The 25,131-nt window shown below is 37.3% G+C and overlaps 1 protein-coding gene across 21 annotated transcripts in view; it reads left to right on the top strand.

The window, feature by feature from the left end:
• Positions 1-24,347, top strand: part of TRDN (triadin) — a 246,075-nt gene extending 221,728 nt beyond the window's left edge. For 20 of the 21 annotated variants that reach the window (XM_054820900.1, XM_054820910.1, XM_054820901.1 and 17 more), the window contains 5 exons: positions 1,014-1,040; positions 2,151-2,186; positions 2,399-2,443; positions 3,379-3,426; positions 19,174-21,834. In XM_054820900.1, the coding sequence (XP_054676875.1) occupies positions 1,014-1,040; positions 2,151-2,186; positions 2,399-2,443; positions 3,379-3,426; positions 19,174-19,316 (299 nt within the window). In that variant the 3' untranslated portion in view covers positions 19,317-21,834. Of the gene's footprint in view, positions 1-1,013; positions 1,041-2,150; positions 2,187-2,398; positions 2,444-3,378; positions 3,427-19,173; positions 21,835-24,282 lie in introns of those variants that run through there. The other variant, XM_054820908.1, reaches the window with a different exon arrangement.
• The last annotated feature ends 784 nt before the right edge of the window (positions 24,348-25,131 follow it).

The following is a 25,131-nucleotide window of genomic DNA, read 5'->3' as shown; positions in this document are numbered from 1 at the left end:
CAAAGGCCTGAATGGAAATTTTCTGTGATGTATTAGTGAAAACCACACTTAATTGTTCAGTCGTCCTGTTGAAAAAGCATTGACTGAAACTTTTTCACCTTGGTGTGAGCTGTAGAACGTGATGTTCTTCTGAAGACAAAACTTGGCATGAAGAAAATACAGAGATAATTCAATCAAAGCAGACCTTGAAACATTTTGTGGTCGTATTTCTTTTTTATCCAGCCAGAGGTTCAAAGAATAAAGCTTTTGCCTTGCTGGTGATGTTATTCTGTTTCCTTAAAATTGGGTTCTAAAATAAAACTGAGACTAATGAAGTAGCAATGTGTAAAAAATCTTGGATTCCAAATCCCAATTTAATTCATTCCTTTGATTTAAAAAGAGTAAAGATGGTTTATACCAGGGAATTTCTATCCCATCACATTGATCAATTTTCATTAATTATTATGGGTATTGCAACAGCATGGGAATATATGCTTCTTTTGTGTTAGGTCTGGTGCAAAGACGTAGTCCAAATTTATCCAGCTCTCAATACCTTTTACTCATAAAAGGCAAGGCAAACTGATAATACAGGAGAAACTGTTATACAGGGGTGAATGCCAGCTATTCAAGGTCAGTGGTTGGTTAGGGTGTTTGGATAAGAAAAGAGAGGTAACAATTAAACTGCACACATTTTTTGGAAAATAGCATCATCGGCTATAACCTTGAATGCACATTTTAAAAGTACTCTATTTAAATATTTGCTTGCCAGAAAACTTTGGCACAGTGTTTGCATTTGCAGGAACTATTGCATGCTGGATTACTGTACTTCAAAGAGTGGAACTCAGCTTTCAGTGTGAAATCCTGTGTACACATCCATTGTTAAGGCACGTTTCTTTACAAATTAATATCCTGCAGAAAGGTTGATGAAAGAGAAGATCTATTTAAATGGTTACTTGCCTTGAAAAAACATGGTACTGAACCTCATATTCTTTTTCTTCCCCCCTTCCTCTTAATTTCTGATTATTTTCTTGGAGAGCCAACAAGTGAAATCCCAACAGCAGGTAAATAATACATTTCTCTGATATGTCTTATGGAAAGAATTAATGTACATACCAATGCTGATTAATACATATTGTTCATCAACAATGAACAATGTTGATGTAAAGCAGCACTGTTAAACTGACAGCATTGCAGCTACTCAGTTCTCTACCAAAGACTGTTCTGGTCGGCTGATTATGTTATTTTCACTGTTCATCTTCCATGGCATGTTTTGGTGAGCTAGACACAAGTGATCAGCACTGAGCAAGCTAGTGTTAATCAGATAACACGTGCACCAGAAGACTGAACAAAGCATTATTACAACTGGTTGGGTGATACAAAGTGAAAATGAACAATTTGAAGGCAGCCTGCCAGTTTTCTGCTGTAGTCAACAGGGAATACTGAAATGGGCTCAGATGCCTGAAGCAATACACCTTACTTAATTTCAATCTGCCTTGTTGAATGAAGTCACAGACCAAATGTCTGTGTTTGTGGGCTGGGGAAAAGGATGCCAAAAAAACAAACAAACAAAAAAAACCCAACAACAACAACAAAAAAAGCACATGTTCTAAGTGAAGGTACATTCAGAGAAAAATAAACTCAATAAAATAAATCAGAACCTACTGCTGCAGGACTTCAGAATGGTCACATTTGGTGGTTCTAAAGGTCCATCTAGTTCTATACCCTGGGGCGGGTTTTTTGTCGTTTATTTGTTTCAGATGATTGAGATTCCTCCGGGAAAGAGGGTAAGAAGCAGGCAGTAGGCAGAGGGATCCTTCCCTGATGCATTTTGGCCACCAATAATTAAGGATTTCTAGCAGTAGTTAGGGAATTACAGAATTCTAGTGCCTAAGGCCTTTATCAGGAGTTTCCAACTAGTCTGCAACCAGCAATATTCAAAAAATTTCCAATAAGTGTTCGGAAAGCCCAGAACTGCTGCTGCTACTAAGGGTAGCAGCCGCTGTTTTAATATTAGATTGTGTACATTGTATACATGCTATGAGACACATTTACCACTGTTATTATTCCAGGGAAATTACTAGGGCGATCAGCTTTGTGTGATGTACTTATTGCAAGAGCCCCATTTTTCTGATGCCTGTCACTTAATGTTGTTTCCTTGCAAATCATTCTAGCCATGAAAAAAATAAAGTCAGCTAAGGAAAAAGAAGGTAAGAATTTACTCTGTGTGTGCTTATATATATGTAGAAGATCACAGTAAAAATAGTATAAGATTACAATTTTACATGCATTGGTATTTGAGACAACCCCTAAAGGATGTGTGTTGATTTTCAAAGAATTTTACTTGAAAACTCTAGGTAATGATCTATTCAGAATTCAGTCAATTTACCAACCTTGAACTGTGTTTTTTTTTCCTTGCTAGAAAAAACAATTGAGAAGAAACATCCGAAAGATGAGAAAAGCAAAGGTAATAAAAGGATGAAAATCTCTGCAAACATTAGTTGTTTTCATGGGACTGGAAAGAGGAGCTTTGTTAGTCTTTCCAAATATGTGCAAGTAAGCCAAAATGATGAAATTGTGCATAAATCCCCAGTAATTGAATGCCTGATGGCTCCTTTGTACATGAGTATCAAGGATTACATCAGCACATGCAATCTGGCTGGGGCAGTGCCCTGCCCGTGACCCTCCCAGGCTGGTACAGCATCAGCCTCTCTGCAGGGTCCTCCAGCCCTGTATCCACACACAGGAGGCTGTCAGTCCCCGCTTAGCCTGCCGTCACGCTCCCTAGTGAGGTAGTGCTAAGTTTACCTCTGCAGCTTGTACGATGCGTTAGATCACCAGCTTCATACTGTAGAATAACTCCATTGATAACAAGGAGCGCTTTTTGCACGTGAGATGATAGACTTCATGGTCACCTATAGTCTGACTAAGCTGTTGGACACAGCACTGCCTTGATTGATTGCCTACAGTAATATCAGACAGAGAAATGGTTCCTGCTATATATACCTCTGGAGATAATTAATAGAAATAAGTTGTACTGATTGATTAAGTTAGTGGTCTAAGGAATAAATGTCTTCTCTACATTGGCTAAAGACAGTGCCTTGCATATAAACGCTGTATATTGAAGTCCTGGAAACTCGAAGGGTAACAGTTAGTTAGTTGTACTGGTGCAAGTTTGCTAACCTAGTATCTAGAAGCAGTTCATTTCTATGGTTTCACTAGACATAAAATTTCTATTTTTAAATAATTTACTAGGAAAGTCACACTTAAAAAAAAAATGGTTTATAGCGATTCCTATCTGTGAGTTGATTCCAAGAAACAAGCATGTTTCTTATTGAAATTTAATTAAATATTTTGGCCCGCATCTGGAGATTAATTCATCATCTACATTTTGTTCTTTAGGAGTCCCACCAGTAAAAGAAGCTCCACGACATCACAACCTGACAACAGGTACGTGATTTTCCTTTATTGTAAAAGAACTTTCTTTTCCTTTCTAAAATTTTCCTTTTTGATTTTCAGGTTGTGGTTGTGTTTTGATTTGTTTTTTTGTAAAGGAGATCACACTTGCAATCTTTTCACATCTCTCATTCCAGTCTAGGGAACAAGATGTAAGGCAAGCCAGGTAAATCAAACCCATAAATATTGTTCCTGTGGAGAATGATTTGCCCAAATGTTTTATCACCTTCCTAAACTTTTAAAGATATATTCAGCTAATTACTTCATAAACCAAGTGGCCTGTAATTAATTTGGCAGTGCATGGTTTAAAAACAAAACAAAACAAAACAAAACAACCCATGCACCTCATAGAAAATCTGTTCCATAAGAAAAGTACATAAGAAGCAGCATGTTCAATTCATTTTCTCTCACATTAATATATATTGCCTCCCATCACAGTGTGCCTCCATCCCAAAGCTCCCACAAAAAAAGGGTGAATAAAGGTAGGGCACGTTAGGAGGAAATCCCTCTGCATTGTTTTATTGGTTAGATCCATTTTTTTCCGAATTTATGGTAAAAATAAAAATATGTTCCAGATTCTTGACCAGTATAAATTAATCCCTAGGACTTCATTGGAGCTGAACTGATTCATGACAGACAAGGATCAAAATCTTTAACCTCACTTGTGAGATTTACACAGAAAATATGAACTAAATATTAATATGGGTCCTCCCAATGCAACTTGTCTTAAACTACTGAGGAAAGAATTTGAACTTTAATCATCCAGACTGTTTTGTTGTATAGTATTTTTTCACCTTTTTTACTATTAGCAGAATGCTTTAGAGTTCTATATACAGGATATAAAATGTGTAATATATGTGTAATTATATATATATGTATTTAGAAATAACTATTTATCCCTAATAATAATAAAAAGGTAGCTGAGTACAAAACAAGTACAGGGCAATCTGACAAGGAAGAGAAAATGCAAATTAAATGCTAAGATCAAGCATCCAAATGTTATCATGTGTATTTGTATGAAAATATTTGCACACATGGCTCACAGGGCTTTGTTGTATAAGGGCAATTACATTTACCTATAAGAATGGCTTAGAGCTTTTTTCATCTTTTTTTTTTTTTTAAATCAGGAATACAGAGTTATAGAGTCAGATATAGACTTAAATTCCTCTTAATGATGTTGCTGTTAACTGATAGATACAGAATGTAGAATCTATGCTAGCAAAAAGTTATGACTATTTTATTAACATAAAATTCATATAGATCAGGTAATGCTAATCATCATAAATAACCAGTAAGTTAAAACAAAGTTTTTCCAGGAGAGGAAAGGATTATCTTATGGAGCAAAATTCCAAATTCAGTGTAAACAAGGAATGTACTAAAACTTGTCTGCCAGTGGACTTTCTCCCGCACACCATGCTCCTGCGAAATTCACATCACTGAAAGACCGTATCACTGTGGCTTTCATTTACAGTAATTGCTATGATTGGCTAATTTAATTGTACATTATCATTGTGCAATTATTCTTGACTGGATGTCATAAGATCACAAGCAGTTCTGTGCAAACAGGTCCTCATAGCTGGCTTTGCAAACAAAACTTACTATGTGAGCATTTTCAAACTATTCTTTGTCCACTAAAAAGAATAAGTCAGTTTTCAGACAATGGATGAAAGCTTTCCAGAAGAACATCAAAGTGATTTCTCTTTATGAATGTTGTTCTTTGGTATTTGCTCACACTGAGAATTTAAAAGTTGACACCAAATACTAGGTTATGCACACGTGACTTGGAACTTGATAGCTCTTGCCTGTTCCGCTTGCAGATGAAGCCCGAGCATTTTCCCCAGTGCCCTGAATACTAATACTTTTTGCTGATAAATGGAAGTAGAAAATGATTTACACTTTCTTAGCTAATCTAAAAATTTGAATAGTAAATCTTCTTTCAGCTTTCAAAAGCTGAATAGAGTAGATTTGTGTGTTCTTAGATTTTGATCAGAGACCTTCAACCTTTCCCTGGTATTAAAAAGCAATCAGATAAAGAAAAATAAGCTATATATAAAGCTATCCATATATTCAATTTTAGAGTGCTCCACATCTAAACAGAATTTTTAGTAGTAGTGTACCTTTCATAAACAACGGTAATAAGTGCAGTAGACACTAAATTTCATTCCCCTGTAGAACTGCAACCTATTACATAAAATTCTTTCCCCTTCTTCCTCCTGTCCTAAATGTCAAAACTGACACTTGTACAAAGGCTGAAACTTACACACACACACACGAAAAAAAAAAGGGGGGGGAATTCTTGGAACTTCCTGGTTTTTTCTTCTATCATATAACAACTGTATTCACAAGCAGAGAGAAGCAGATTTTTCAACTGTATGAAAATCAAAATTAATCAAAAGTTGATTATGTTTATTGCAATTATCTTGTAATTGTCCTCATGACTGAAAACTCAGGAAACAAGGTCTGTTGCCTTTGTCATACAGTTCGTTGAAGAGGTTGATGTTTTTACTGTGCTGTTATCTAAGCCCACAGATGTGCAGATGTGGCAGAAATAGAAAAGCTGTGATAGAAGAGCATGAAAAGTGAGAAATAATGAAACTGATACTAATCCCACATAAATTTCTTTGTTAAATTAGAAAAATGTGTGGATTATTTTCACAGTCAATAGAAATTAAAATAGTCATGCTAATTTCTGTGTAAATATATGTTTCATAAATAAACTTAATTCATTAATCTACTTTCATACATTATTAGAGATTTAAAAGTTTCTTGGACAGAACTCTATGTATTGTCTCATCAAAGTAGTTGTACCTCTGGGACAACTAAAATTATCATTAAGCAGAGCTGGAAAACCATTTATATGAACATACTATGCTAGCCTTTTTATGAAAAAAAGCATTTCTCAGCTAGATTTATACTCTGCTTCTGCAGTGATAGAGAGCAACACGCTTTCTCAGATGTTTTCTAGCATGAAGAGGAATCATTTCATCATATTATCAGCAAAGATATTCAATGGCACATAGCGATCACCACATGAAAACCTGAGCAGCTCCAGTGGATGAATTCATCAAACGTCCGTATTAGCACGCAGTGATTGGTTTATTACTGTAAGGTCATTTTATTGCTTTGCACTTTCTGTCTTCCTGTAATATATTTTCCAATGCAAAGATGATTTCCAAATCTGGAAAAGCAGAAAGTTATATTTAAAGTGAGATTTTATATGAAAGCCATTTGAGAGACCATCAAAGGTGTTTCCTCAATGCTGTGGGAACATAAACTTGTCAGCAGTGCAAAGTGTAAGATTTTTTCCATTGATAATTATTTTGAAAGAGAATGAGACCACTTTCCTTTATTTTTCCTCGGTTCTGAAGCATTTGAAAACTTTGGAGGAAAATATCTTTTTTCATTATTGTGAAGTTGCAGTTTGTGTCAATTTCATTAAGCACAAACATATTGGTCCTGTTCTGTAAAACAGAAGCATCAAACTACTTTAAAAATAATGCACAATATTCAAAAGGGAAGGCAAGAACTTCATCACTGCAGGACAGGTAGCTCTCATCTATGGATAGGCGATGAACTGCAGATGCTGTATTTTCTACTCTCCTTGCCACCCAGTCTGTATATCTCAGATGTATGATGGTTCTGGGATTGTCAGCGGTTTCTTCCAGAACTTCAGCTGCATAAACTCCTACTACTGAAGCTGACTATTTGAATGCAACTAGATCAAAGAAGCTGAACAAAAATGTTGAGGAGAAAAGATATGATGTCATTTCTCAAAATAGAAATATAGATCAAGGAAGGGACCATTAACTGTAACAGACGTCTCTGAAAGTAATAACGAAAACAGTAATAGCATCCTTAAAATAGTTTATATTAGAGATTCATCATTTTTTTTCTCTCTAGAATTCAGCAATAAATCACTAATATTAATGTTGCATTTTCTAGACATAAGACAGTGTAACAATGGCTGGAAAATAATAGAAGGAACTGGCACTCTGAGTTCCTTCAGAATTTTTTCTGTAAGATCTGTGCTCATTAATTTACAGGACCTGTGTCTACGCAAGATATTCTCATTCAATAAGATTTTCCAGGGTGCTCATCACTCTGCAGCACAAGCGCTCAGCGTGAGAGCAGGATGAGCTGTGCACTAAGGCTGCTTGCAAGAGAATCCGTGTAGAACAACCTCCATTCCGAGGATATACAGGAACGTGTCAACATTTCATGTTTGGTTTAGAATTTGTTTGTTAGAAGGCTGCCAATGCAGGCCTTCCAACAACTTGGTATTAGTCATGCCACTGTTCTGAATTTGACTTTTAAAGAAATACTTGGAGACTGAATCTCGGCAGGCTTGTCTAACCAGAGGCATATTGTGCGTTAACAAGAGGTGTATATTTAAAGAGCTCACTTAAACAGTGCTAAATGGTTGAGTGGTCACTTATTAAGAACTAAGGTGACCTTGATTTAATTTAGTTTAACCTATTTTGAAATTGAATTGATGAAAATTTCACTGAGGTTGCTTTAATTCTGAATGAGTGCCCCCACAACACTTTTATATGGCCTAATTAATCCATTTTTAAAGTTAACTTGAACTAATCTTCTTGATTGTTTCTACATAGAAAAGCCATATAAGCAGGAAATATCAGACATATTGTGGTAGCTAGGTAAAATAAAAGCTTTATGATCTGGTATGAAGCTGATTACATGTCACTGGAAAACTTATTGGCTTTATTGCAGTAAGTTTTGAAACTCAGAATCTGTAAATACTAGAAATGAGAACAATACATCAGTTTTTATGTTAATTATAAGCTTATAGATAGCCTATCAACATAGTGACATTGTAATCTAAATTATGAATTACAGACATTCTATTTAAATGCCCAAAGGGTAAGTTCTATCTTTTGAAACAAAAAACTTCATGGGGAGAATCTTTGGGTTCCTGCTGTGTCTTCTACCGGAAGACATCTATCCCTAGCTCTAAACTAATCCTTTTTTTTTTTATCTTTGGCTATATTTGGTAATTACATTACCTTACCTTGAGTTTATTTGTTGTCAAGATTTGTTTATAATTAGGAATTACTGAGAGAGATTCTCAATCAACTTTGCATGATGAAGAGTTACTTGGGCTCAGTTAAAGTCCACGTCTCCAGAAAACAATCATAAGTTTTCATGGTAAACAGCACAGTGACAGAAGCAGGGTTGATTCAGTTCAATTTCAATGTAGCGCTTAAATATTAGCTACATGTTAACAGCACTTGAACTTTACTAGCTCAGTCTTCAAATTACTGAAAATCTTTTCTTATTGTTATGCAAGCTTTAACTGTGCCACAACCGTGACTGTACTTTATAGACCACATTGATAGACTCTAATCTAAAATCCATGAGAGAGAAATCCTGAAGATTAACGAGCAGAGAAAGTCCTTGCCAATCAACAGTGAAAACCATTGTTAAAGATATAAGGTCAGACACAAAACATTATTTTAGACTATGAAAAGACCATAAAAAAACCCAGTATTATTTTTTTGTGTGCTGGTTTACATCCAGTAATGAGAATCTGATTTGCCTAACTTTGTAAAATGAACCCAATTAGTAATATTATTTATGCCTGTTGGACAATGATTTCATTCCATTCCTCTTAACTGGGTCAAAACATTTTGCTAAAATTAAACTAAGTGGCTCCAAGCATTTATAAATATGTACTAAATTTGTGCCAAGTCAAATAAGAAAAAAAAAAAATAAAAAGAAGAAATATAGCTCAGTATAAGTCTCTGAATTATTTTGCCACAAATGAAATATCAATAACTAGTATCTTAATGCTTGTCATTGCTAAATTGGTTTTGCCCTTTAGTTTGACTGATATATCTTCTTAAATCACACTGCAAGAGAAGAGAAGAGAAGTACATATTATGTATTTCCATTACATATCTCATGGAAGCAAAGCTCTATATAAAATGTAATTCTTCAACAGTTTGCTGAGTCAGAGATTATTTATCTTTGTTCCAGAGAAATGGCCATTGCTTCAAATCCTTCTTGAACTTTAGGAAAGTATTTCCTCCTATGTCATATTCCTTCTCTTCTGAAGGGGACTTTGCTTAGAGGACAGAGCAACTTGCTTTTTTATTGACATAGATTTTGTTTATAAACATTTATTAGCTGAAAAACAGGTATCCTGATGTTGGAGTCAGTTCATGTTTCCAGATTACTATCATTAGTGTAGTCAAATCCAGTGGACAAATCATAATTATGCGATGCAATTCTTAAATAGGGAGACCAGAACTGACAGCAGATGCTGTGAAATATTTTAAAGCAGCCAGTCTATTGAGCTCCTACAGTTTCTTTCTGTTTTACCCTGTTCCTAGAACTGTGCAACTTCAGGGTGAGGAAGATATTCTATTTTAGCTTCATTTTTCATTTCATTTCATTTCATTTCATTTCATACCACACAGGCACAGATTCGATCCTCCTAATCATAAGTCCTTAAATAAGGGCATATTTGCAGAAGGTCCATGGTGAATGAGAGAGGAACTTCTCCAATGGGTTACTCATCCCTTTGAAGTCTGAATTGCTTCACAGCATTACATCATGTGGCTAGAGCTAAATCCAGAAGGTTGTGCCTCTACTGTCTGATGTGAAGCACGGTGAATTTGGAACTATGGGGGTTTGTCAGTAGCATCGTTCAAGCACTGTGTCTTTCCTGAGTTTTTATTGTCATAAACAAGTGCTGCTGCTCCTAGTAGAAAAGTTCTCACTGAGGAAGATAAACATGCACAAATACTACTACGCCCATCCCAAAAAACCTTTTATTTAATAAATATTTCAGAATAACTGAAACAAAGAAAGCACTTGTATCATTCAAATGCCAGCTTCACTTTCATTAGTTGCTTAATTGACTTATCATTCACCGTTCCTCTCCTCTCTCCTTTCTTCCCCTCTCCTCCCCTCCTCTCCCCATCCCATGCCTTCACAGCTGAATGAATATCTGGTATTAACTTCCAGTCATTTGGTATCCATTCTTGTTAACATAATAAGATCCCTGATTGGTTTTACCTTCTTCTTTGGTTTATATGTTTTTTGTGTGCATAAATGTGTTTGTATGTAAAGTTTAAACTAAACTTTTAGTGACTGACGGCTCTTTAGAAACAATTATTTTAATGCAGAATGTTGTAATTACATTAGCTGAACATGCTGGCCATAAGCATGAGTCGACAGAGACCAAGTCATGTTAACATGCCTAAGGTACATGATCAGCACACAGTGCATCCTATCAAAAGTCCATCACTGTTTATTGAGCAATAGCACTAAAATCCAATTCTGTATTGCTGCCCACCAAATTCCACTGTAGTCTGGTGTAATTACCACTGCAGGCTGTGAAAAAATCCAACAGATTTTAATAGACTTTGGATCAGGCCTGCATTAATTTTTGGTCCCTCTTGAATATCATTCCTTGAATGATTCATTCTTTTGGGCTAGTAAAACACACAATGCCAGCATCAGACTCCTTTGAAAGCTCAGTGCTGGCAAGATCGTAAGACTGTGTACTCTGATTTTGTTGGAAGTCTCTCTACTACCACATATGTAGCACTGTTAGATCTTGCATGGTTTTACTGTCTAACAAAAAGAATTTTTTAATGAATTTTGGGGGAATCTCACTCTTTGGGGATATTCACACATTCATGTGAGAGTTACATGGTTTGTGTGCAGTGACCATGACATGGAATATAACACACTTCTCTAAACATATAGCTTATTTATCCACTAAGCCTTCTTACCAGGCAATGCAAGAGCTAGTTACTAACATGCAGAATTTTTTGCTCCCTTAAATGCTTGTTAGGTGTCATCTATCACATTCAAGCTAAAAGATAGAAATAATAGGTTTCGCCTTTTACTGCAGAAATTGGCTTTGTTAGAATGAAGATCTCATTCACTGAGCTTTGTCGTCATGTTTCAAAAAGAGCACTGACTTTGACAAGTAACAAGTCATAACTGGGTTTAACCAGTTCTCGTCTTGGGATCTTATATATGTTTTTATTGTGGTGACTTTTTCACCCCTCTAATGACATTAAATATGACCAGAATGACCTTCTAACACTATTAATTTGATACATTTACATGTTGTATGCCAAGAAAGTGTTATTAAAGACACGTGCTACTGACTCTGTACTGATACTATTTTTGTTCCGCTGGCTGAAACATAGATAAAGGCTGGTTTCTTTTGTGTATTTAGCAATTTTCCTGAGGGAGTTGGGACCACAGACACTCATAAGAAATGGAACAATCTTCTGGGTGTCTTTTGCTCACTGCTGACTACTATTTTTGAGAAAAGGTGTATTTATTATTTTATAGTATAACTATTTTACCTTCTCCAAACCGTGCAGTCCCACAATGCTTAAAAAAGAGCCATGAAGGAGAACACGCAATCCGAGTTCTCGTGGCTGTAATAACAATGTTGTTTCTAGTACTTAACTCTGCTACTTAAACACCTTCAGAACTTTTTTATTAACTAACTTATTATCTGCCAAACACCCTGCTACAATGGATATGAAAACTTGGACGGTGTTTACAAAGATGAGCACTTAATTGCATTATATCACAGACACTTTGAAATTAGGTTTGAGAGCCACTTTCTGACCATTCTTCATTTTCTTTCCTTATTCAAGACACAAAATAAGATGCAAAAGAAGTATCCTCATGGGACAATTTCTTTTTTTCCCTTTACTGTCTACACATTGCCTATACAATGCTAGAAAAATGTCATTTTAAGGGGATGTTTTTAGATCTATAGAATGGACTTAAAGTGGTAGTGATATTTCTTGCTTATGTTTAATGGACATATAAAAGTTTTCTCTTCATTTCCCCATCCTCCTTCCCACTGAGCATTGTACTTCCTGAGAATGGTGGTAGTGTGGTGGTACAGCATGCTCAATAATAAGAAATGTGTTGAAAAGGATTTATCAAAAAAAGATAAGTCTAATTTTTTGAAGCAAACCATGTTATTTGAGCTGCCAGTATCTAAACATGGACCATGTTGTGAATTTGAGAAAACAGTATTTGGTCTCCTGCATAGGCCCTCAGCATTCAGCTTTGCTATTCAGAACAATCGGATTTAATTAAATGTCAGTTACGCGGTGCCACTAAGCACAAAGACTTCTATACTTGTTTTAGAAGGTCCAAAGGCAAAAACTGGTGACATTTAGCAAGGATTCCACACCACTTCCCTTCCCCATCTACCCCTGTGCTTTCTCTGGTCAGTTTGTCATACTGTAATTTTACTGAAATGTTAAGGGGAAGAGTCCATATTGTTTGATAGAAGCAGAGCAGGGGGGGAAATACCTCTCTTCCTTGCACTTTAGTAAGTGAAAAAATATTCAGCTCCACGGTCATCAGAACAGGTTTTCTTTGTTCTCGTGTGGTTCAGTTTTGATTTCTGAACGAAAACACAGCATGCGCATTCCTGAGAAGCAATCAGAAAGGAGTGCAATTGTTACTACTTTATCTTACTTAGAATTGCTTACTAAATAGATGTTTCTAATGCTATGATTGCCTGAATTTTTGTGCTTTATTGAATTGTTTAATTCTATTAGGAAAGGCTCTAAGTAAAGAAATTTGATTCAAACTAGAAAACACCAGTAATAAAAATTTTTTCCTCACACATTCTCTGTAATTTTTCCCTACTAACCAAACTGCTATTGCTAAAAGCTATTGCTTTTTAATGAATATTTTATTTGGTGACTTGCCTTAAAAACAGCTATCTGAGCCTTGTAAAAATGGGGCTTTAACTGTTGTAACACATAAACAGAAACACCTTTACATTCTTTAGGATTAGTAAATTTTATTACTGAATTTTCTACCCCCTTTCCTTGTAAGATTAATTTCAAAAAATACTATCATGAAAAAAATCATGTATTTGTTTCTTTGGATCTCCATAATTCCTTACACAAAACTCCCATTAATTGCTTGAGTAGGCACTTAAATTGGAGTTTGGTACTTTAAATGGTAGAAAGCTATGCCTAAGTAGACTTCTTTAAAATGATAATAAATTATATTAACTCAGGAAAACCTTCATGAAAACTATCACAAGGTCCTTGGACATCCTTCGAGTTTAAATATGTTCCCAACTAGACTGCACACAGCTAAAGGAGGAAATGAGAATTGTTTTTCCTCTTTAGCCCCTGCATTACCAATTCCCAAATGAGATACGCTGCTTAAGTGGAGATAGAGACTATCATCCTTTGGAAATTTGGATCAATGCATTGGAAGCCAAACTCTTTTCCAGTGTCCCACCACTTTGACTTTTAAGATCCATTACATCTCTACGGATTGAATGCCGCCATATTCATCAGTTTTCTTAAAGAACTACTTCAGCTAAATGAGCACAGAAACAATTCCAAAATAGACTGCTTATGATATAAGGGTCTATAAAGGCATAAATATGCAGAACGTGATTGAACAAGTCAGTGCTTACCTGGCACTGAGCTTTTATAGGGTCTATTCCACTACAGGGTTTTTTAGTTAGCTGATAGATGCTCAATAGTCTTTGTCCTGGTGACTGGGTGTGGTGGGTTGACCCTGTCTGGGGCTTGGTGCCCACCAGAGCCACTCTATCACTCCCCTCCTTCACTAGACAGGGGAGAACAAAAAGTATAACGAAAAGCTTGTGGGTCGAGATAAGGACAGGGAGAGATCACTCACTAATTATCATCACGAGCAAAACAGACTGAACTGAGAGAGGGAATTCATCTAATTTATTACTAAGCAAAACAGAGTAGAGGAATGAGAAATAAAATCAACTCTTAAAACACCTCCCCCCACCCCTCCCATCTTCCCAGGTTCAACTTCACTCCCGGCTTCAACCTCCCCCCCCTCAGCGGCACAGGGGGACGGGGAATGGGGGTTACGGTCAGTTCATCTCACGGTGTTTCTGCCGCTTCTTCATCCTCAGGGGGAGGACTCCTCTCATCGTTCCCCTGCTCCAACATGGAGTCCCTCTCACAGGAGACAGTCCTTCACGAACTTCTCCAGCATGGGTCTCTCCCATGGGGTGCAGACCTTCAGGAACAAACTGCTCCAGCATAGGGTCCCCCACAGGGTCACGAGTCCTGCCAGCAAACCTGCCCTGGTGTGGGCTCCTCTCTCCACAGGGGCACAGGTCCTACATAGAGCTTGCTCCAGCGTGGGCTTCCCACGGGCCACAGCCTCCTTCAGGTGCCTCCATCTGCTCCGGCGTGGGGTCCTCCATGGGCTGCAGGTGGAATCTCTACACCTCCTCATCCTTCCTCCATGGGCTGCAGGGGGACAGCCTGCTTCACCATGGCCTTCACCACGGGCTGCAGGGGGATCTCTGCTCCGGCGCCTGGAGCACCTCCTGCCCCTCCATCTGCACTGACCTTGGTGTCTGCAGAGTTTCTTACATCTTCTCACTCCTCTCTCTGGCTGCAAAAGCTCTCTCTAACTGGTTTTTTCCTTCTTAAATATGTTATCACAGAGGCTCTGATGGGCTCAGCCTTCTCCAGCGGCGGGTCCGTCTTGGAGCTGGCTGGCATTGGCTCTGTCAGACACAGGGGAAGCTTCTAGCAACTTCTCACAGAAGCCACCCCTGTAGCCCCCCCGCTACCAAAACCTTGCCACACAAACCCAACACACTGGGCTTCTCTTGAAAATCTTTCTCCATGCATATTTGTCACAGAAGGAGACCCCTGGTTGAGGACTCCTTTATTCCCTTCGTATGGAAGGCTCGTATGGTGATCTATTCAGATTTAGACCTCCTCTCTTTCCCAGCAATTTCTTAATATTTCTCTCAGTGCGAAGAGATTTTGGTTCTTATTGTTACTTCATCAGTGTCTGCTTTCTCATGCTTTGGAAGTGTAAATGGCTGAGTGTGAATCTTTCTGCCCAGACAGTAAATAAAGACTGTTAACCAATATAAGCCACCATAAGGCAAAAAGCTGTAACCACCTGTTAAGCAATATTCAAACCTGAGAGTGAAGCTTTCTCATGCATTGATTCTAATATTCTACACAGATTCACATAAATTGATGGTTTATGCCAGATACAGATGGATTTAACTCTTCACTGCCTTTGTCAGGGATGAGACACAGAATAATCAATCTATTTGGGATGGTAAAGGACTTGTGGATGACACTGTAATAGAATCCATAGGGGATATGATAGATGTGCATGCCTTGAAAGGTAGATCTGATTCTGGGATGTAATTGGACTTCTGTGAGCCTATCTGCTGGTTCTCAGCCAAGTGGATTCTGCTGGTATCCTTGCCTTATGAGAATTTGTGGAAATGGAACCATATTGAAAATCACTGTTTAATTATTCCAATGGTCTTATGGATTGTCTTTGTCCCCTAGTGTCTAGTCCCTTACTGGGACTTGTGTCAGCTAGTTGTCTTACCTGTTACCTGTTACCTTTTCCATTCAATAGGCTTAAAGAGAACAATTAACAACAAATAGTCTGTAATTTGCATTCTAGCTCTTTAAATGTAAAATTGGATCCTCAAAGCAAAATTAATAGTCTTTGAACAATCATGGCAATTGGGAGAGGTGCCTGAGGACTGGCAGAAAGGAAAGGTTGCTCCTGTCTTCAAAATGTGCAGGGAGGACTACAAGGGGAACTACAAGCTGGTCAGCCTCACCTCAGTCCCTGGGAAGGTGATGGATCAGCTAATCCTGGAAACCATTGCCAGGCACATGAAGGACAAGAAGTTCATCAGGAATAGTCAGCATGGATTCACAACAGGGAAGGCATGCTTGACCAACCTGACAACCTTCTATGATGAAATGACTGGCTTGATAGACCAGAGGAGAGCAGTGGATGTTGTCTATTTTGACATCAGTAAGGTTTTGGCACTGTCTCCCATAGGATTCTCATAGGGAAGCTGATGAGCAGACAGCGAGGTGGATTGAAAACTGGCTAAAGTGCCAGGCCCAGAGGGTGGTGATCAGTGGCAGGAAGTCAAATTGGAGGCCAGTAACTAGCAGGGTAACCCAGGGGTCAACATTGGGTCTGATCCCATTTAACATCTTCATTAATGACCAGGATGATGCAGTAGAGTGTACCCCCAGCAAGTTTGCGGATGACAAATACTGGGAGGAATCAATGATATACTAGACTTGTGTTGCCATCCAAAGGGACCTCAATAGGCTGGTTTCCTCCTTTCTGCTGAAAAATTCAAAACACCAAGAGAGTGTTCTTGCAATATTCCTCACATTTCTTGACACCAGCCCTCTGTGTGAGATGCATGTCACTTAGAGATCAGGAGCACACACAATCTCCATGGAATATTTGTATAATTTATTGGATATCTATGGAATGTACTTAGCATTTCCTCTTGACCAGACGTGAACAGCTTCACACAAACCCTGAATCCAGGGGCGTTTGTTTGTTTCTCTGTTTTCTGCAACTCATCTTGGATGTTCTCACTCCAAATGCTTCTCCATCCAGGCAAAAAATCATTTTAAAAGATCAAAAAAAAATTTAAAGTATTTTTCTCTTTTTGTGAGGAAAAAACATGCCCTTTCCTTTCACAAAGTGAAAACCAAAGCAAATACCCCCTCCTCCAGCCTTTAATCTTAAGTATCAGATGTCCTTATATAACAGCATTAATTACCATTTGTTTTTAAAAAAACCCACATTTCTACACTTTTCCAGCATTGACTTTTTTTTTTTGTTTCCTCAGTAATGCTCATAAGGAAATTTAAGTAATTATATGCATTCTCATAAAATACCTCCTAAACAAAAGCATAAGGCCAGATACAAGACTTTTTTTTTTGTCTCAGCTAAGCTGACAAAAGACATCTAGTGTTAAACCACATATTTTGCTCCTACTGTTCATCTTTTTTTGGTAACATTTGCCCTCAAGATATGAGACGATACATGGAAAGTGAGAATCCTTTTCAGTTTAAAAGACACATTCTGTATTCACATTTAATGTGGGAATTATGAAGGCAGAATGGGATGCTTATTTGCATGCCAAAATTGAAATTGTTCTCCTGGCTCTGGCTTATATCATAACACTGTTGCAGATTCAGACATAGACACAGTTCCAAAGATGTTGTTATTTGTTTGAATGAAGTTTTCATCTGTATATTTTGCAGCTCAGGTTTGCATGATAAAGCAGCCTAAGGACAACATGAAAGGGAAATCCTGAAAGAGCACATAGCAAAGAGCATCATTCTGAAACCATTTCCTTCTGCATAGACCTTCTATGCTGGCAACTGACTTTGTTTTGCTTAACAAGTCAGAATATGCTAAAGACAGACCATTCAGTTTACAGAAAGTGTAAATCTCATCAGTAATAAAGAAGAAAGACAATATATGAGAAACTTAGCAGAAAATATATAAATAAATACAAAATACAACAGGCACTTGCAATATATCTACAAAGCTCTCATTGCTTGATTAGGTAAAATATAAAAGATCCATCCCGGCAAGGCATGCTGATGAAATTTTCTTTCATAAATGAGTAGTTTTGTACTGGGAGAATTAATAAGAAGCAATCTACAAAGATGGTAGGGAAAAAAAGGCCTTTTTTAATAGTTTGAATATCATACAAAACCTGAAAATGCCTTCTTCCTATACCTATATTTGGAAGCATAGCACCTTGCTTACCGAATCTTGAACTCTGATAACAGTATCTACCAGAACTCACATACAATATAATGCACCAAAATAGTTCCATCTTTTAGCAAAGGATTCTGCTTCATTTACTCATGTATAAACACTGTCTTAATATAAGAATAAATCCATGAAACATTGTGTCTTAGTTTGTCTAACCACCAAAATAAATTTTGAACAAAATGTGGACTTTTCTTTTCAGTTAAACATTTCAAGTTCATTCTAATGACACTCCAGTTCAAAATTAAATTTTTTTTCAGACATATTTGTAGATTTTTGAAAGAATTTAAGAAAAGTTTCATTTAAAAGTTTTTAAAAACAAAAAGAAGAGTTCCCAAATTTTTGTTTCAGATATCACTTTTTATATATAATATTGCTTTTTATATTTTGATATTTAAAATCCTCTGCTATAGTCTATTTAGTATTGATGAAAAAAGCAAAAAAACCTACTTGCTTTGGTTGTCATGCTCAAAATGTGGGAGCACTGAAGAGGCATGAAGTGTTTTACCACTAGTTTTGACTGCTGGCTGACAGCAGAGCAATTGTCCAAAACACTCGTTCTGGAAGACAGTGAGCTGCAATAGTCAGAGGTGTTTGACCCTCATACCCCTTACACACTTCTCCGACAAAAGGTGATTGTTTTGTCCTCCTTATCTTAAAAATTCTTGTACCTATCCTGCCTTTTCCAGTCCCCTTGTTCTTATTCCTGTCCCATTTGTAGTGTTTATCCTATCTTACCTCCACTCTTTGGGCTTTCCCACTCTCAAATTGTCCACAAAGTAACCCTTGCTCTTTGTTTTTCCTATCTGTCATAATCTCCAGCCCTTGTCTCCCTTCTTATCATGAGGTTCTCCTATCACTTTCCAGCTGCTTGGCCACAATCTCTTGACATATTCTCCTCAAGCTCTTTGGTCAAGTTGTACTTCCCCTATTTTTTCTTCCAGTGACCCCAAGAGTAACCTGGCCCAGGAACTTTGCTAGATTAGTGTTGGTCTCCTACCATGGAGACTGACTCACTTAATGGGAATCAAATTATACAGATGTTTGTCTGAAAGAACATGGAATAGACTCATGGCCCCAGTTTGGAAGCCATAAACATTAACCATCTCTTCCTTCTTTTCCTAGCTCCTGTCCGCTACTTTCAATGTGTCTTCCTAAACGGACCTAATGGATTTGGACTGCAATTTCCCACTAATCCTGCTTCAAACAAGGAAGAAAAGACTCATTCAAAGACTTCCAAGAGAAAAACAAAGAAACCAGGGCAGTAGAGAGACTGAGTCCTGTGATCATTCACATTTTGCACTTTATCTTTTCTGCTGAGGTCCACAGTAGTTACAGTGGTACTTATCATTGCAAGAATGTGATCCACTTGGACACATGTACCTGGAAAAAGTTTCCATGGGGCAGAGGCAAAACAAGCAGTAATGAACTGTGTTTGACAAAGGTAGAAATGCAAAAGTGCCCTGTTTCTCGTGGAAAGGCTGCAATGCTAACACAGCATTGACCTGATTGTGTGTGTCAGCGTGTGTGTGTGTTTTCCTGCCTCTTTTGCTGTTCTTGTTTTTCTTTACCTACCTGCTCAGCATTGAAGTGAGTCTGTTTTCCATTTAATCTTATCTAGGGAGTGAAAGGTTGAATGTAGCTCTTATATCAGCAAGATTGCAAGACTACCTGCAATCCTAAATCATTTCTTCTTAACATTCAATCAAATTGCTGACAGGGAAAATCTTCACTAAATCATGAAAATGTGCTCTGTGACTGGTGCTATTTTTATGTTTCATTGACCAGTGTAGCCTGAAGCTCACACGTGCTCTGAGCACCTCAATGTACTATCAGTACGTTGACTCCGCAAGTCACGTTAATGATGAATATTTCTATTTAACCTGAAGCAGTAAAAGCATGGTCTGTTTGCCCTGCCTGTTGGTAAAGTACAAACTTTTCACTTTCTAAAGCCCAAAGAGAGCAGAGAAAGTGAAACAACATGGCAAAGTTGAGGAAAACCAGTGCTTTACCAACATGAAGGTCACAAGAAACAAATGAAATCATTTTAGTACTACTACTTTTCTTCTGTGGGTGAATCAGATTGACTGGCAGCAAAGACAATGTAAATGGAGAATATACCAGCCACCCATTTGCTATTAGCATAAGTCAGATGAAAAGCTATGATGTGAGATGCCACTCATGAAACTAAAGCAACCTAAGTTTCCAATAGGTAAACATGCCGGTTTGATGCAATCTCAGATCAGTGAACAAAAAACAAACAAACAAACAAAAAGCCAAACAGGAGCATATGAAATAATCCGGGTAGCTGATTTTACCAGATGAAATGCAAGGACTAAAAGACTTCCTCACAGCATACTACTGTTGATAACTTATAGAGGAGAACTGGAAGTGCGTATGCCAATCCTCAACCTTCTTTTGTGTGTTTCTGTAGAAATAAAGGATTTGTTGCCCTAAGAAAGAGATGGGATGGCATTTGATCCATGTGAAGGCTCATGACTGAAAATTGGCATCTCAGTTGTCTGTACTTCTGGCAATGTAAATAATCATGCGTTTTTGCAAGCTGCTATTTGTTTGTATTTCCTTACTATATTTTCACATTTAATCTGTGAAATGTACAGCAGTAATCTTAGTTATATAGTTATCTGGTGAAGCAGCATGATGCTCTTTGTACAACCCAGCTATTTGTAGAGTCTGATCACACCGGTAACTATATACTGCTTTTTTATTTTTAGCATAGTTCAAGATAACATCAGCTCTTTCCCCCATCCCGTTTCCCTGCCAACCCATTCTTACCTTAATCAAATAATTGACTCATACAAGTTTTAGACAACTGAGTCTTTGACAGAAGAATGCAATTCAGAAAGCTTTGCTGTTACGCTGGTGGGTCAGGTTGGTACTCTGATTCCCAGTCATGGCCTGATGCAAACTGTGTTCTTGGTCTCGATGTGCTCTCAAATTGCACAGGTCCCATGCTACAAAAACTCTCATTGTGACAAACCATCTAGACATTGGTTTCTGGAAAGAGGTGGGAACAGGTCCTGCCCTCGGAATAGCTCTTCCCACATAGGAGCACACTGCAGGTAACAGTCTTCATGGTGAATGCCTCCACTGTCACCTGTGAAATCTGCTCTGAAGATAGAGCTGCCAACAGAGAATATTTCATGGTAAAATGCCAATCTTTCATTTTCTTTCATTGGGCCTTTTTATATTTCCAGTGACTTTTTTTTCCTTCCCAGTTTGTGATTTTGTCTATATTATTATGGATGTTATTGCCCCAGGTTTTTACTGTGAAAGCTGTCTTAAAATGAGATTATAACTTTCTGAAAATCAGTTAATTTAATAAAGCCTTTAATTCAAATAATCAGGACAAAAATTTAATACACTATAAGCTGTTATTCTTTTCAGCTTCTTTTGTCAAAATAAATGTTATTCATTACAGTTAGCCTTAATTCTTTCTTGCCATTTGAGTTGGGAGATGACAAGAATGTGTTCCAAATTTCATTTCCCTAATGTTTCAGTTAGGTATCTGAAAGCTTTGGAAATATAAACAATTAATATCATTTAACAAGTGCTACAAAATCAGTCATTTATTGTTGTTTCTTAATCTCAGTCACTGCCTCGAAGAACAGGAGAAACAGGTCCATTCTCAAAGTAGCAAGCATTTTTCTCTTTAAATTCACCTGGAAACATTAAAAATTACTCAAATTGCATGGGTTTACTCAACTAGCCTAAAATATTGCAAAATCATATGCTGATTGTTATCTGTTTTGGAAAATAAAGAGTATAAACTTTGTTCCAATGGCTGTGATATGTTTTCCTGTGAATCCAAAGGTGGAGGACAAGGGTTTAAATAGGGAAAGGGGGGAGGAATGGTGTGGTATTAATGTTTGTCTTTCTGTTTCCAGCTATCCAAATTAGTAATTACATTTTTATGAGTTAATTTTCCCCTTGTCTGCTTTGTCCATGACAGTAATTAGTAATCAACCTGCCTGTCTTTATCTCGACCCACGAGCTTTCTCGTTCCTATTCTTCCTATTTTCTCCCCCTGAGGGGAGAAGGGAGCGAAGCAGCCGAGTGGGAGCTCGGCTGTTAGCCAAGGCTAACCCACCACAGCTGGTTGGTACGCAAATCATATATACCTCCTACTAAATGGCAACAAATTACTATTTGTCCCACATTTAGGGTCTCCGCACAAGATAGAACATACATCATTTGTACATTGCTGCGAAGGTTTATTCCATTGATCCCCAACTCGAGAACTACACTGCTGTTTTTGTTTATACACAGCCACTTACTGCTTAGTATAGTTTAGATGCCAAATTCCCTGCAGAAAAACTCTGTGACACTGCTTTAATCCAACATAACATGAGAAGTGCAATAAGCACAGTTGCAGAGGGGTGTCTTTATCTGCCAGGTCATAGGCACTCAGGAGAGCAGCTGAAAGACTCTTCCCTTTCCTGTCTTACTTAATGCTTACTTCCACTTCAGCATCCCGTGTATAATCCACTCAGTATAGTGAGAAATTTGTGAAAGGCTTACTCCCTTAGGGAGAACACTGGTTGTTTAAGCTGCTTTGGACTTAAGACAGTCAGCTGCTGACTGCCCACAGCTACATACCATCAGTAGCACTCCTTTCCAAGGATTCAAGATTTTGGAAGCCAAGAAAAAAAGTAAAAGGATAACATGACTAGTATTGGGAGAAGGAGAAAGTGAAGGTGTGAGGGGCTGGTAACTGATGAAATAAGAGGAAATATCAAATGCCTTATGAGGGTTCCCAGGCAGGAAGTATGTATGAGAGAATAATAATTTGCTAAAGATTCAGCTTTAAGAAGGTGATATTTCTGCCACCTTTTAGTTCTCCAGAAGGAAGAAACACAAAAGCAAGTGAAAATATAAAAGATGTATTATTTATAGACCTGAAAAGGTCACTAGATATCTAGCTTTCATACCATCCATTTATCCTGAGCAAAGTTCTCCAGAAATTCCCAATTAGCCAAATAGCTAAGGAGTCATATTATTCACCCGTGGGTAAAACCTCTTTATACAGAGTGTACCTCTCAATGCAGAAGTCTTAAGCCTTTCAACTGAACAATGAAATAACACAACCTTTTCTGTTTTTTCTTTTTGTTTATGGATTTCTGTGTATGCTCATTGCTTGTGATATACATCCTTAAAACAACACTCTCTTCTGCAGTACTCGCACCTCAAGAACAGTGTTCGTTATTGCTGTAAATACTTCTCAGGAGTTTTATTCAATTTCCAGTCTTGTCTTTTATTATGATAGAAATGAGCAAAATTTTTAGAACACAATTTTATTTTGCCTCATCCATAAGCCAGCAATTTAATCTACTCAGTGATGCTTCCTTTTGGAAAGGTATTGCAAAAAATACGCTTTCCAGATATCACTTTTATTATGTACGGGGGAAAAGGAGTTTCTATTTTACCAATAATTGCTAGATAAAATTTGTTTACAACTTTGAGCCTGTTTCTTTGCGTAAGTTGTTTATTCTCAAAGGGAAAAATATCTTCTTGTTCAAATGACCTATGTGACTCCTGTGTCCCCTTTGCTTTGATTCTTGTTCTGCGTTAAGAAAAACCTCAGTGGTCTCATTTTCTATAGATGAAAGGATACTCTGCCCACAGGCAAACTTCTTTCCAGATTTTTTTTTACCTGAAACCTTTTCTTAATTTTCTCTCAGAATATCTAATGGTAATAAGCATGCTCATATCCTAAGTCTTTGGGTTTTGTCTCAGTCACCAATAGGAAATCATACTAGGTAATATTGTCTGGTGTCTGAACCAGAAAATCACTGAACATGCTTAGTAGCGAAGATAATAAGCAGCTTCTTCCTGATAAGTGTGATATTTGCTTTTATAATTCTAAAGATTTCTCATTTTTTGTGCAAACTTTTGCTCAGAAATATATTTATTCCCCCATCTACCCCATGCTAAGCTCCAGCTAGCAGAAAAAGCAAACATTCTTTGAAACCAAATCACCAAACTGAAAAATTGTAATTATGGCAAAGGGTAAACAGAAACACTTTAATAAGCTGTTTTCTTATTCTGCAGAGGAGCATTACAAAACGAAGGTCTTCTCAGTTTTGGACCTGTCAAAGAAATGGGAAAATAAAGCTGCTGACATTAATACTCCAACACACTTTCCAGCTGAATGGCAAAGATACAAATGCACATTTATTGTGCAACCCACTTTCTGTGCTTTTTTTCTTTCAGAAGGTGAACAATGCAAAGGAGGAGTCTTGAGTACCATGCTGTTAAATTAGAGCTTAGCTGTAGCATTTCAATGAAGAAAAGGCGACATCAAGACAACTTGATGAGAACCTTCCATATGCCTCGCTAAATATCCTATCTTGCTGTCAAAGTGATAGGCCACCCTTTCTCAAAACAACTGAGTCTCTTTGTTCTCTCCTTGACCTTGGTGTGAGTGGGTCTAAGTCTGGCTTGAGAAAAGCTGAATAAATCACTGCTGCTTGGTAATTAAACAATGTGTGTAAGTCAATACAGTGTTCTGCTGTGTTTTTTATATATATGTATATGAGTGTATACATAGATTTACTATACTTGCATACCTTCCACTGGCATTTCAATTGGAATGACAACATGTTCTCTGATAGATCAAATTAGTAAACTAGAACAAGGAAGCCAGAGTGGTGAGTCTAATAACATCAACTGTTCTTTTCAAATTCACAAAAAATGAAAAAAAAAAAAAAAGTAGAAGAGAAAAACTAATTAAAATACCTGCTTTTCTAAGATTTTAAGACCCTAACTGTTTAAGTCAGGCAAATCTTCTTCCTTTTTAGTTAATTGTCAAGAGTGTTTTACCCATGAATGCCTTGCCAGCTTATTTATCATCTCTGGGCACAAGTAATATAAGTCAATAGAATTCTATAGACTTTAAGGACATTTGGATCCAATCCTGAATCCACTTCCTTCAACTGATTGATCATTTAGCTAATCATTTTGGAAGCTTCCCCAAAGAGTAGAAGAGAAAATTGAAGTACCAAAGCACTTTTTCACGTATTTGTTTTCAAAACAAAAGCAGAAAAGGCACTTGGAAAATTA

This window comes from Grus americana, chromosome 3 (assembly GCF_028858705.1).
Source record: "Grus americana isolate bGruAme1 chromosome 3, bGruAme1.mat, whole genome shotgun sequence".
NCBI lineage: Eukaryota > Metazoa > Chordata > Aves > Gruiformes > Gruidae > Grus > Grus americana.
Note: the sequence above shows the minus strand (reverse complement) of the source record. Positions and strands in the feature narration are given on the sequence as shown.